The following is a 15320-nucleotide window of genomic DNA, read 5'->3' on the forward strand; positions in this document are numbered from 1 at the left end:
AAAAGACTTCTAAGAATGATTCGCCCGTGTTCTTAGAATGAGCAACAAGCGGTTACCAAAACAACATCTTAAAATACGACCAGTTGGCAAAATATGTTTGAGCAGAAAAAGGACGACCTGGACTTGTGAACTGGAAGAGACACAGAGGACTAACCTGTGATATAGACGATGATGACATAGTGAGAAATACTGAAGCATTCGAAAGAGTAAAGGGAACAAGAAGTCTCCTGTGATCAGCAGAAGACGAAGTGCGGGAATGTCAGACACATATTAAAGAAGACGTTTCTCAAAAATTATAATTGGAGAAAACACAAAATGCAAAAACAGAATATTCCGTATGTTGGATGATTTGAGAGAAGGAAAATCCTACCAAGAACTGAAGAAAACAGCAAGGAAATAAAGGAGGACAAAGTGAAAGGGAAACCTGCTTTTTTCATATTTATATACAGTGATAAATGATAATCAAAGCTTTGACTCTCTCGACCTCAATTTACCATTATTATAACCGTCACCATCATTCTTATTATATTATCTTGATCTCTATTACCATCGTTATATTTGAAGCAGAATAATTTTCAGCTGCAACTACTATAAGAAGCTGATCGTGAGTATTACTATATGACATAGGCTTCTAGTAGAGACATTCCATCTAAAAAAGTATGGATGTTTTACGCATCTATTGATGTCGAATACAGTAACGTTAAAGAGCTTTTAAAACTAGAATAGCTACTTAACCAACCATCATGGAGTTCATCAGCTCGAGCACATTCATCCTTGGCCCAAAGGAACGGTCTTCCTGCAACAGAGCGTACTAGTTAGTTCATTATAATGGTAGCTACAATAAGTGACAAATTTGGCCAAAATACAAAGGAGACTAGCGAGAGATACAGAAAAAAAAATTAACAAGTTAACAAGCTTGCACACTATGAATGTTTTGCTAATGATCACAGTTTAGAATGTGAAGCATTTCATTACTTAATAGCTAAATACGACAGTTATTAAAGGAAACAATAGTTTTTATCAATTTGATATGGTTCCGACTTGACATAAGGAATCACTTGAAGACAGTATTTGTGTTATCTACACTCCTGGAAATGGAAAATAGAACACATTGACACCGGTGTGTCAGACCCACCATACTTGCTCCGGACACTGCGAGAGGGCTGTACAAGCAATGATCACACGCACGGCACAGCGGACACACCAGGAACCGCGGTGTTGGCCGTCGAATGGCGCTAGCTGCGCAGCATTTGTGCACCGCCGCCGTCAGTGTCAGCCAGTTTGCCGTGGCATACGGAGCTCCATCGCAGTCTTTAACACTGGTAGCATGCCGCGACAGCGTGGACGTGAACCGTATGTGCAGTTGACGGACTTTGAGCGAGGGCGTATAGTGGGCATGCGGGAGGCCGGGTGGACGTACCGCCGAATTGCTCAACACGTGGGGCGTGAGGTCTCCACAGTACATCGATGTTGTCGCCAGTGGTCGGCGGAAGTTGCACGTGCCCGTCGACCTGGGACCGGACCGCAGCGACGCACGGATGCACGCCAAGACCGTAGGATCCTACGCAGTGCCGTAGGGGACCGCACCGCCACTTTCCAGCAAATTAGGGACACTGTTGCTCCTGGGGTATCGGCGAGGACCATTCGCAACCGTCTCCATGAAGCTGGGCTACGGTCCCGCACACCGTTAGGCCGTCTTCCGCTCACGCCCCAACATCGTGCAGCCCGCCTCCAGTGGTGTCGCGACAGGCGTGAATGGAGGGACGAATGGAGACGTGTCGTCTTCAGCGATGAGAGTCGCTTCTGCCTTGGTGCCAATGATGGTCGTATGCGTGTTTGGCGCCGTGCAGGTGAGCGCCACAATCAGGACTGCATACGACCGAGGCATACAGGGCCAATACCCGGCATCATGGTGTGGGGAGCGATCTCCTACACTGGCCGTACACCACTGGTGATCGTCGAGGGGACACTGAATAGTGCACGGTACATCCAAACCGTCATCGAACCCATCGTTCTACCATTCCTAGACCGGCAAGGGAACTTGCTGTTCCAACAGGACAATGCACGTCCGCATGTATCCCGTGCCACCCAACGTGCTCTAGAAGGTGTAAGTCAACTACCCTGGCCAGCAAGATCTCCGGATCTGTCCCCCATTGAGCATGTTTGGGACTGGATGAAGCGTCGTCTCACGCGGTCTGCACGTCCAGCACGAACGCTGGTCCAACTGAGGCGCCAGGTGGAAATGGCATGGCAAGCCGTTCCACAGGACTACATCCAGCATCTCTACGATCGTCTACATGGTAGAATAGCAGCCTGCATTGCTGCGAAAGGTGGATATACACTGTACTAGTGCCGACATTGTGCATGCTCTGTTGCCTGTGTCTATGTGCCTGTGGTTCTGTCAGTGTGATCATGTGATGCATCTGACCCCAGGAATGTGTCAATAAAGTTTCCCCTTCCTGGGACAATGAATTCACGGTGTTCTTATTTCAATTTCCAGGAGTGTACAAGCAACGTTCCAAGACAGTTTACACGGAAAGTAAAATCCATTGTTGCATCCTCCTTCCGCGACATCCGATAAGCCACACATGCCTCCCTGGGTCGTGCAAATGGCGAGAACCTCAGGTAGCTGAGTCTTTGTTGGTCGAGTACGGATTTGAAGAACCTGGTGTTCCTGATCTAATGTTTGGTGAGCGCCGCCATTCCTCTGTAACCATAAGCTCTAGGCATGCTTCTTCGGCAGTGTGTGGCCTACCGTGCAACATTGTGTGCTCCACAAGGAACAGAGATCTTGATTAGTCGCCCAAATCGTAAGGATGGTACAAACATTTACTCAAGAAACTCAGTCTCAAGATGTGCTGCATGCTATTGAGGCGAAACATTTGTTAGTGGACAACATATGGGAAGCTGCTGCACCTCCATTGCATAAGGCAAAGGCAAACCCAAGCAAGCGATTCTCTGTTTTCCTGGACTTTTATTTCACCATCTACTCGTGTGAATACTATGGCATCCACGATTCGCAAAAATTCACTCCCATCTGGTTAGGTAATCCGTTTGGGAGGGAAAACACTTGTTTAATAAACAGAGCTAGGCAGAACAATTCTCGTCAGCAATCATTTTCATATGTGAAGGCAACGTGTGCTAGAAAGGTATGAGCAGTATGAGTAAATGTGTTTATTGTATTATGAAGGTATATTCGCGAAGGTATCACCCTTCTACATTGCAATAGTCCTCAAAAGTTTGTCTGGGTCTCTAGAATCCTTTAACACAATGCGGAACGGATCAACGTGGCCCTTACTAACAGTGTGATATGGGTCTTAGAACCACAGAAACGTCATACTCGCTTTCAGTGTGGGTTCGAAACATTTAGTTCAAGCTTCGAGAACCCAACGCTGTTAAAATGGCAATATGAAAATGTTCTCTGTGTGATAAATACACAACGGTCTATTCCATAATCTTGAGAGCGCCTACGGCATTGCTTGGAGGCATAACTTCATCAGACAGCTCCACAAACGGAGCTGCCGCAGGTTTCTGCTCTAATCTGTATGGTTCTTAGTTTCCAGAGGGTTTTTTCAGATGTCGGTCGGTGATGCTGAGACAGAGCATGGACCGACTAAGAGTCGTTGACACTGCAGTACCGATGAAAATCTACAAATCAGATGCACAAATGAGGGGACGAAGTTGGGACAAATTCTTAACCCTTATAAGTGAATTAGAAAAAAGAGGTACTCTGAATTTTTAAAAAAAGACGCATCACGAAAGAATTATACAAATGCGGCGGAAATCGGTAGATGTGATGTACATGCACAGAAAAACAAATGATTATAATTTTAGAAAAAGTGGATGATTCATTCAAGAGAAAAAGTTTCACAAATTAAACAAGACAATAAAGCGTTGGTCTATCTCTGGCCCTTATGCAAGCAGTTATTCGGCTTGGCTGTGATTGACAGAGTTGTTGGATGTCCTCCTGAGGCATATCGTGCCAGATTTGACCAATTGCCTCGTTATGTCGTCAAAATCCCGAGTTGGAGGAATCCACCCATAATGCTCCTAACGTTCTCAATCGTGGAGAGATCCGGCGACCTTGCTGGCCAAAGTATGTTTCGACAAACAGGAAAACAAGCAGTAGAAACTATCGCTGTGTGAGGACAGGCATTATCTTGCTGAAATGGAAGCCCAGGATGGCATGCCATGATGGACAACAAAACGGGACCTAGAATACCGTAGACGTACTGCTGTGCTGTAAGGATGCCGCGGGTGACAACCAAAGGAATTCTGCTATGAAAAGAAATGGCACCCCAGACTACCACTCCTGACTGTCAGGCTGTATGGTGGGCGACAATCTGGCCGGTATCACGCTGCTGTGTGGGGCGTCTCCAAACACGTCTTCAACCTGGAATATCTCTGAATGGAGTAAACAGTCTTCAGTGACGAGGCCTGCTTCGAACTGAGCCCTGATGACCAGCAAAGACATATCTGGAGACTGCCTGGACAGTAATGGGATACGAACGTGACTGCCATCCGCCATATGCCCTGACAACCAGGAGAGATGGTGTGGGGTGCCATTTCTCTTCATAGAAGGACGCCCTCGGTTGTCATCTGCCGTAGCCTTACAGCACAGCCCCTTTTTGTTGTCCTTGATGGCAACCCATTCTGGGCTTACTTTTACCTACATAATGCCCGCCCACACACGGCGAGTGTTTCTACTGCTTATGTTTGTGTTTGCCAAATCTTTCCTGGTCATCAAGGCCGCGGGATCTCCTCCCAATTGAGAACGTTTGGGGCATTATTGGCAGAGCTCTCCAGCCAGCTCGGAATTTTGACGATCTTAACGCGCCAATAAATATAATTTGGCACGATACCGCTCAGGAGAACATCCAACAACTCTGTCAATGCCAAGCCGAGTAACTACTGCATAAAGGCCAGAGGTGGACCAACGCGGAACTGACTTGCTCTGTTTGTGAAGCCATCTCATTTTTCTGAAACTGCAATCCTTTATCTGTAAATGTATTTCATATCTACCGATTTCTTCCGTCCTTTTCAGATAGTTCCTTCTTGTTGCGTCTGTTTTTCTTTGTCTTAGATTGTACATTCTCTTATCGTGGTATAAAAAAAATGCATTGTGGTGGAGCGAGAACAGATCGCAGAGTGTTTTGCCTGTTGGACTGCACTTCTTTCGTTCCAACATCCAGTAAGAGTAGACATGCACTGTGCGGTGCGCGAGATAGCACAACAAATCAGATTTTTAAGAGAGTAATAAATCGCTGAATTTGTTTTAGTCAGAAACTGTTCTCTTTGAAGTTTTGAAGTGATAAATCACACAACTAGTCCGGTATTCCACTTCTATGAATACTTTTAGTTTGATTTCTTCTTCTTTCTTTTTCCGTTTGGGTCATCTAAGAACCACTCGCCAATTTCAATGCTGCCTTCTTTGTTCTTCTTTCTTCTTCCTCCAACATTCTTTCATCTTCTCACTGTGTATCCTTTATCTCTCCTCAGACCATTTGGCAAAGTCGTCCGTAAATGCTATGTAGTGAATTGCAATATCTTTGGTCTTAGTCCCCAGTCTTATTGATGATAGCTTATGTTCTATTTTATATTTCCATTCTCTTACTGTTATCTCTAGGACGCAGTTGAGAAGAAGTGGAAACAGGCCGTCAGCTTGCTTGTACCTGTTTTTATTTTGAATCTGTTATTAGATATTTCACCCCGAAACTTTACATTTGATTTGGTGCCTGTGAGCGTGTCAACAATAAGGTTTGCTAGTTTAGATTTAATATCAAATTCTCGCATCACTTTATTTAGTATTTCCCTATCAAATGAATCAACTGACTTTTTAAAATCTATGAATGTCCAACTACATCTTTAGAATTTCTAAGTCTGTGACGGATTATGGGTTTCAGGTTGAAAATCTGTTCCGAGCAAGATCTACCCTTTCTAAATGCTCTTTGATATTCTCCCAAACGGCTATCACGTGTTGCTTCTACCTTGTTTAGTAACATTGTTGAAAATAATTGATAACCCTCTACTGGCAATAGAGATATACTTCTGCAGTTATTTACATCAGGCTAATCAACTTTCTTGTGCAAAGGATGGATACAGGTAACTTTCTATTCTTCTGAGATCTTTTCAGTTTGCCATATTTCTTCAAACTTAATCTGAAGGTTAGTTACAATTTTTGGTTGGGACCATTTTATAAGTTCAGCTGTATCTGCGAAGAATTCCTTTTGAACTCGACTTTGGAAAGATACCAAGGATGCTCCGACTCATCCTTACGGCAGATGTTAGGACTCCGCAGAACCCTAGGTTCCAATGCGCTACATAAAGCAATGGTGGTTTTCTCTTTCGAGTTACCACTTATTTTTAGCGGCCTTTCCATTCTGCATTTGAAATTGTACATTGAACATGATAGGAAATAAATTCCAAGAAAAGATCGGATTGTTAATCCGAAATGATTATTTTTCATGGTTTTCTACATTAGGTTCTTCCGCTCTCTCTGCCGTAAGGAACTATGACTCCTTTTCCGCCTTTGAGACCGTTGGCGAGGTTTCATTTGTAATCACAGGCAGGGGACCTCACATGGTGCTACCATCTGGAGCCAAATGGACCCAGGTTTTTTTTTATGAAGTGTTATTTCTCCTGCTGATCCTTCCTCATCACTTGCAAGATGAGGCTCTGGGCTTGGGACCGATAGCATGATTTATTACCATCATAAATTATTACTCTATTTTTATTTTCATTTTATCATTGTGTCACAATTACATTTGATTTATCCTAGTAACTAGTGTCGATTGCAGCCATACATTTTCAAACCAACTTATACAATGTTGCAATACTAAAAAACGTGTGGTAAAAATAACACTAACGTGACATAATGTGCACAAGTCTTAATATTTCAATTAGCATGTTGGTCATGACTTCTGATACCTACCACAGTAACACTGCACTGACTTCCTTGGGTAACATCCACGCAACACATAGTGATACAACAGATATAGTGTAATCTTAATACATGCGTGATACACTGAACAAATAAAACTGCACTTAATGCATGAACGCAAATTTACAGGAAGTCAACAGGTCTACACGTACATGAATCTTCCGTAATTCATAGTTGAGCGTGTGGCAGAAAGGATTCATCGTATCACTTTCACACTATTTCTCTATGTTTCATTCTCTAAAATTGTGCAGGAAAAACGAACACTTAAATTTTTCTGTGCGAGGTGTGTTTCCCCTTATTTTATTATATTTATTAATTACTTATAAGTGTATTCACAACAGTGACCCAAGTGGTCAATTAATGAGGTAAGGAAAACCTCCCAAATGATTGTGAACGTTTAATAAACTCCCGAAAGAGATTTTCAATCGGCAGCGGAGTGTGTGCAGATTTTTTTAATATATAATGTGACAGGGACCTCCCGTCGGGTAGACCGCTCGTCTGGTGCAAGTCTTTCGATTTGACGCCACTTCGGCAACTTGCGCGTCGATGGGGATGAAATGATGATTAGGACAACACAACACCCAGTCCCTGAGCGGAGAAAATCTCCGACCCAGCCGGGAATCGAACCCGGGCCCTCAGGATTGACAGTCTGTCGCGCTGACCACTCAGCTACCGGGGGCGGACTCCGCTGAAATGAAATAGTTTGAATAGTTAATAAACTGCAAATTAATATAAGCTACTTTTGAGTTTCATAAACTGGTATTGTACGGCGTTTATGCCTTCATTTTAGTTTCATAAGCCTGTGTTACATGTCTGGTCGTTGCAGTTGGTTTGTAAGTTGCATTAGAAACGATAGATTAAACGAGTGATTATTTGTTGAGAAACTCATTGATTTTTCGGTTAGGCGATGTTTGCCCTGAGTGGTACTGGTTGACTCGAAGAACCTTCTCATCCCTCAAGCGCACGGGATCTCAGACGCTACCTAATAATTGTGCTGGATTTTTTACATGATGGGTACGATTTTCTTGCATGCAATCACAATGTATGACGCGAGTGTTCACATTTGTATTCTCCTTTACATGTTATTTAATTTTATATAGTATCCATCCCCTAATTTTTTTGTGGTACCTGAATACTGGGTTTACATCTTGAAACCTGGGTCATGTGTACAATTTAATCCTACTCTGTATGATAGTTGCCATAAATGCTACACGTTTGATCTAAATGCCTATATGCATACATCTCCTTGTCTCCTCACAAAGAATAACCGCACCGAAGTCACATACCAAATAATAAATTACATTCGCACCTTGCGCGGCATAAACAGTACCTATTTTTTTCTCCACATACATCATCACGTTGTGTACATCACCACCACACAATCTTAACGTTTGCAGAGGCTGGACCTTGGGGACACATTCAGTTAAACAACCTATGTGAACAGCAGACTCGCAAATCATCAGATGTGCTTGTGACAATAAGTCAACTCATTCAACTTTTTTTTTCTTTTGCTTTCCCTGCACATCCCAAACTTTGAATTCAATTAATTTCTCACAAACACAACAGACAAGTCTTCTTCATCTAAGTAACCCCCACTAGACTAATCACATGCAATCAAAACACTTGTCACTAATGTCCTAATACAGCTCTTCCACAAAGGGTGTCACATTGCTTAAATGACGGGGACTAGAGGATCTGTGTGACTTCAGAGATTCAACCTCACTAACATTAGTATGTACAAATCGTCTAATGCACAGTGGCTCATAGTACAGTAGGAAATATTTAAGACACAAACCCCTTAGCCTATTGGAACTTTTATGCGATTTGATAAACATTTTCTGACCAATGTGGTACTGTCTAAAATTTCCTATCATATCGGGAAATTCCTTTCGATTCCTTCCAGCCGTTTGTATTTTCTATATGGACGTGGAATCTCCTGTCTTATGTCTTACGTACAGTTACTGGTGGAAGAAGAGGGGCAGTGTGCGAACCGCTGTTCATTACATCCTGGAAACTGGGTAAAAAGATATCTCACAATACAGCTGGCGAAGAATACCCAATTCACGCATGATTCTTCTTGCAAGATTCGAGCTGGGGTGGGAAGCGGAAATAAAGACATCTGATCTTGCACCTCCGCAGCTTTGCCTTCCATGAATGGGAATGAAACAGCTGACCATTGCGAGAGATCAGTTTCTTCACTCTGCCCACTCGATGTGTGAATCCTTTCTGGAATGCCACAGACACTATTTTCCTAGTCGATCTGTTAATAATACAAATGTTATTAAGTTCGACGTCAGCTCTAACATGATTAACACGTAACAGAATCCGGTTCTCGCTGTCGGGAGTGGTCCTAGGAGATGTGTGGCCCCAAGATGACGTTATCTCTCCAGGATTATCTGAAACAGGGGTATTGATGTGAAGCGATGTAACGCTTGGCCTTATACTGACAATACCTTCTGCATTCTTTGTTCCATGTTGTTAAAATAACGTGTGGCTTGTAACTTGAAGAAATGTTTTTGGAATCCACAGTGGTCATAATTCAAATGAATATGCCAGATTAGGTTGCTGATGAGCTCATCAAGTTTACAAAATAGCCAGATCGAATTATCGAGATCTCACCAACGAAACAAGACACCCTTTCGTAGTACATGAAATTTTTTGACAGCCATTTCTTCCTGGTTTCATACTTTGTTTTTCAACACTCTGAATACTGGATCGCAATCCTGTTCCCTTTCGATATCATGGAGCGATGTGGCCACATAATTTTCGAATACCACGTTCTTCATATAAAAAAGGCTGAAGTGGCTATACTCCAGCTCTTCTTCAGCATCTCCGCTAAAGTGATCAGAGAGCATAACAGAGCATCGGTCAGAAAGTTCACTGACCCATGTACATGAGTGACTGTGAATGAGAATTCTTGCAAGTACAGTATCCAATGAAGTAAACGCCCATTAAGATAGTTTGGCGGTTAACAAGAATTGTAGCACCTTGTGATCAGTAAATACTCGTGTTTTCCTTCTATGCCGAAAGTAGCGGAACTTTTTGAAGCCCTATACAACGGCAAGTACTTCAAGCTTTGTAATCAAGTAGTTGCTCTTGCACTTTGAAAGGAACCTACTATCGAATGCAACTAATTTCCTCACAAGCTGTCTTTCCTCCTTGAACCCTTGGACCAACACAATGCCAATCTCGTTCCACACTATTCTTGGCCATACATAACTTCTTAGATAAATCAGGATGTGCAAGGATTGGTGCTTCGACCAATGTTGTCTTTAAAAGCCTGAAATTCATACTCCGTGGCGTCATCCAATATCGACAATGACTTCTTCCCTGATAATTCACAGAGGTGTGGCATTGACAAAGTCTCCAATGCTGATGAACCGTTTATGGAAGCTGATAAGCCCAGGAAAACCATGTAATTGCTACTTCATGCTTATCAGTGGATATTGACTTATTTTCTTTAATTCTGTAGCGGTTCTTTCTCCGTCACATGTCTCATAAACTATGGTCACATTGAAGCTTGACGTTTCAATGTTTGCAGTGAACCACGACCGCCAAGGGTACTGAGTAACGCACTTGGCGTCTTATTACGTTCTGTCCATGAGTTTCCCGCAACTAAAAGGTCATCTCTGTATCATATCACTCGATCATGCAATGATAGCTGTAATATGCTGTTGAGGCCTTGAATAAATGCATTGCAGAACATGTTAAAGTCAAACTGTAAACGTTGAAACTTATAACAGTGTCCAAAAGCTAGGAATGCCGTATATTGGCGGCAAGATGGCTACAATTCGATCTGTCGGTAACTATATCGAAGGTCCATAGAGGAAAAAAGGCATACCCCATGGAACTTTGGGAATAGCTCCTCGATGTTTTTCGTCCGGTCAATCTCCGGCCTTATGATTGTGATAATCTGCTGTGAATTGAGCACTAATCGTATCGAGCCATATCTTTCTTCCATCACATTCAAAAGAGTATTATACAAAGAAACTGCTGGCTCAATGCCACCCTTCTCAATCATCACTCATATCTTGTCACATACCTTCTGCCTGCACACTAACAGAACGGCGTATGGTGGGTCGAAAAATTTGGTTTGTTCCCTGATCTCAAATTTGTATTGGAAGTGCCTAATGGCGCCAGTTTCGGCGAAAACACACACACACACACATGTTCATTCAGAGTCGCATATAATCCTTCCTCCTTTCTTATACTGGCACCTTAGATTACTTCTATCTTCCCCCGAATTCTCATTCTAAATTCGTCTTCTGTGATTTCTTGTGTATCTGACAGGTGCCCTCTCTGATTTTCATAGCGATTGAATAGCTTAATTCTCAGTTCTTCCATCAAAAAGCATTGTTTCAAGCAACCAGTGGGAACCTGTTCCAGAACCATTTGTCCCTCAAAACGAATGTGTGCAGGACTATCTTTCCTTAAAACACATTATCCACATCCTATGTCCATAATAACCTCATGATCTCGCAAGAAATCGATGCCCAGCATCAGTGGAATGGCTAATTTCTGCACGAGGAAGAAGTTCCATTCAAGTTAAGTTCCATGGCACAAAAAAATCGAGTCTAACATGCTGTTGCTCGCAGATTCAGAGATCGCTGACGACTGACTTCCCGTCTGTAACTCTTACCTACTTGTACAAATATCCCTGGGCGTACATTCTGGGTAGACATACCCTCTTTGTCTTCTATTATTATCTCTCTTAAACCTTCATATGCCAAGATGTTGATGTCAGTTATTCTGAGGTATGGCATGGGTGTATCTTCTGTCTGACCCATGAGAGCCCCTCGTCAATGTTGTGATGACAGGCCAGCATCTGGGTTCAGTCACGGCTCAGGTGATCCAAATTCAACAGTCTCCACGGCTTGTCTCGGTGGTTCTCGATTATTTCCTTCCTGCATCTATTACGGTTACTGTTATGATGCTCAAAACCGCTCAGTCCGTTACAGTGCGGTCGAGACTGTCTGACCCCCCCCCCCCCCAATTCATTTGTGCCCACTTGTTCCTCCCACTGTTATGTGGTCTCTGCAGACTTGCGAAACTGTATCCTGAATCAAAGGGCCGTTACCGTTTTACAAATTCGAGTTCTTGCAGCAGAGTCTTAAAGGCTTCAATGTAATCTCCTGTCCGTCCTGCAAGAATGTGCAGAAAGTGTGGCGGTAGCTTCTGGCAGAAAAAAGAATTATTTCAGTGGAGCTGTACGAGTACGTCCGTCAAGAAACTGATTTTTCTTTATTAATGTTCCCAGGAAATTTACTGCACTATGCATTTTGGAACCCTCAATATTGCGCCTCATAATAATTTCGACTTTCTTCCTTTCCTGAACCTCCCTAGACCAATAACTGCTTAAGAGGGCATCGCGGAATTCTTTATATGTTGAGCACTGATGCACAACAAGACACATTGCCATGGCAGTCTCGCCCTCCGGAAGACCACAGATAAACTATAATCGATGCGTTAACGACCACGAGGTTGGGAAATACCGATCAAATTATTTAAGCCAAGCCTTCAGGTACAATGACTTCCCGCTGTCCTTTAATGTTTGAAAATTCCAACGGACAAGTAATGCTGACTGATAACCTTGTAGTTTAGTCCTTTTAATCTACAAATAAAGAAGTGTTTGCAATCAGTAGGCTCCAAATCAGTAGATTCTTCTCACAGCCGACAAAAATATGCTCCTTTCTGTAGACGCTTGCACATCATGCGCCAATTTACACTCATGCATCCTGCTAACTGGCACACAGTCATTGGGGCTCGCGTGGATACTGAAAAACTTAACATTTTATTTACTAGCGGCTTAACGACTCTGAGGTTCGTCTCCAATTGTGCCACCTTGCTTCTCTGTTGCCCGTTCAAGGCCTCTTGCCTCTCCTTAAGCTCCCGCAATTCTGGAGGTAAACCCCTGGTAACATACAAGTTTCCCCAGATTCCACATGCGTGCTCTAAATCTATTCTCTAACGAGAGTTTGATTAGTAACTTTTAACTGATCAATGACAACATACAGAAGGTGATAGGTTTCCTCCGATGTCTGCTGAACCTTTACCTTCTAACGCAGCTACCCATTTGTCTGTGTCCTCTAATTGATATTCGAGCACATCTTACATTTAGGTCAGGTAGTCAAACTGTTTCTATTTACTGGAACTTGGTCAAGAGTTTTCGACATCTCATTTAAGCTCATAAGTAAGCTTGAAATTTCCTGCCCCTCCCCCAGGTCTCCTATATTTTCTTCTGAGTAGTATCAGTTATAGGGTAGGCGAACTCAATGGAACATTTTATGGGTTGTGTTAGACATTTATACACTACCCTCCTCACCAGAATTCCTAATTACATCACGGTATCATAAACTGTTATCAACCTCCCTCCTCATTTCGCCCCCTGATGACTCGTTTTCTGGACTAATTACAGGTTCACCTGCAGCTGGAACGACTGGTTCCATGTACAAGGGAACCGTGGCTCCGGAAGTTGACATTTCTTCACTGTCCCGATTGACCTTCATATTGAACTGATGATTCATCTCTATAGTTCTCTCATGTTCCATCTGAGTACGAATTTGTATCAGCTATAAAAATCTACCAAACAATTCCCGACAACCCTTCTTGCTTCCTACTCCAACAAACACCAACACACAAGACACATAAAAAGATCCTTCCAAAATTTCAGTTCGAACAATGCAGAACAGCAATAAATGAAACAACACTATGCAGATACATCAGAGCTCAAACACATCATATTAAGAAATGCGCGTCATTATTTAACTTTAATTTCTCCCCATCTTTACAAAACATGCCGCGAACACTCCCCTTATTTTATATACGGAATTTAAAATGTTTCCACAATCACCATTAGTCACCACACAAATCATTACATTGACAAAAAACAGATGTTACAGTAATGTACGATTCTATTAACTAACTCTATCACAAAATTACTTAACAGTGAGGCCCAGGGCAAGGATCGTCATTTTAATGCAAGGCTATAGTTTTACAAAATAAGCCTACAAGATGCACCAATTATCCCTCCCAGGTATGTGAATATCTCCACTACGGTTCAAATGTATCGAAATGATCTATCACAAGGAAACGACCTGGAAGGCTGGCTCAGACAAATGTACAGTAGCTGTGGGTCTTATATTTTGTCAATAAACATGAAAATATTCTAGGGGACAGATGGCTACTGAAGTGATATATGAATTCAGAACCATTATAATATATTGACAAGTTAATCGAAAAGGGGGGAAAAGAAATTTGTGGCACGACCTGACTAGAAGAAGGGATCAGTTGACAGGAGACATTCTGAGGCATTAATGGATCACGAATTTAGTATAAGAAGGAAGTTTGAGGGATAAAAATTATTGAGAGAGAGCAAGATATGAATACAGTAAACAGATTCAGAAAGGTTTAAGTTGCTATAGTTATCGGAGATGAAGAGCCTTGCGCAGGGTATAGTTGTATGAAGAGCCGCATCAAACCAGCCTTCGGACAACATAATAGAATGTAAATTATCACTGGACAAAAACAAGGAAGTGAGTGCAAAACGTGAGTTCATGGAAATAACCACGTTAAATTGTTCGGAGGAGCGGTATCGCTCATAAAAGAACTGGTCATGACAACTGCACCGATTCGGAAAGTGAGGGGTATAAGCATGCATGAAAACCCGACATCAAAGTTGGTCAATGGCTGAAGTACATAGCATGACCAATCAACCCTTTTGCTGCTACAGACGGGATTCCAGCTTATCGTGCTGAGGGTGGGTTTTGTTTTTCTTTCCGCTAACCGTCATACTTACTGCGCTGCATCAAATTAAGTAAAACATTGCACGAAGTTTTAAAGATTTCGCAGAGGTAAAAACGCATTGCGTGAACTATGCGTATTGCTGAATTTAGTTCATATATTGCTTCAAACTAAATGTAGTTAACACATCGAAATTTTATTTAAAGTTGAGAGCGGAACGATATACCATTTAGTTTTTGAGTTATTGGGCTTATATCCCACGGGCACTCACGTGCGACGCTCCCGTTTCTGTCCATGTGGACTTGCTGGCTGCTACGAAACACCTGTAACCCGATTTTAAGAAAACTAATAAGTGAAAAAATTTGATTTTTGAACATATTATACAATCTGATATCACCACTCGACAAATGAGTGAATTTCTTTTCATCATATGCTACCGTTATTGCGCTGTATCAATTTAAGCCAAACATTGCGGACACTCTGTGTACGATTGATTTCAGCTAATACATTGCATTGAATGAAATGTAGATAAGACATAGAAATTTCGATTGAAATTGAGATCAGAACGATATTTCATTTCGTTCTCGAGTTGTTGGGTTCTATTTGCGATGGGGGGAGAGGGAGAACGGCATCCAATGTG

At 42.4% G+C, this 15320-nt stretch overlaps 1 protein-coding gene across 1 annotated transcript in view; it reads right to left on the reverse strand.

The window, feature by feature from the left end:
* Positions 1-7605: 7605 nt before the first annotated feature.
* LOC124606210 (serine/threonine-protein kinase 33-like) overlaps positions 7606-15320 on the reverse strand; it is a 90453-nt gene continuing 82738 nt past the window's right edge. Inside the window, exon 4 of the mRNA XM_047138183.1 lies at positions 7606-7628. Within this exon, the coding sequence (XP_046994139.1) occupies positions 7606-7628 (23 nt within the window). The remainder of the gene's footprint in view (positions 7629-15320) is intronic.

Source organism: Schistocerca americana, chromosome 3 (genome assembly GCF_021461395.2).
Source record: "Schistocerca americana isolate TAMUIC-IGC-003095 chromosome 3, iqSchAmer2.1, whole genome shotgun sequence".
Taxonomy (NCBI): Eukaryota; Metazoa; Arthropoda; class Insecta; order Orthoptera; family Acrididae; genus Schistocerca; species Schistocerca americana.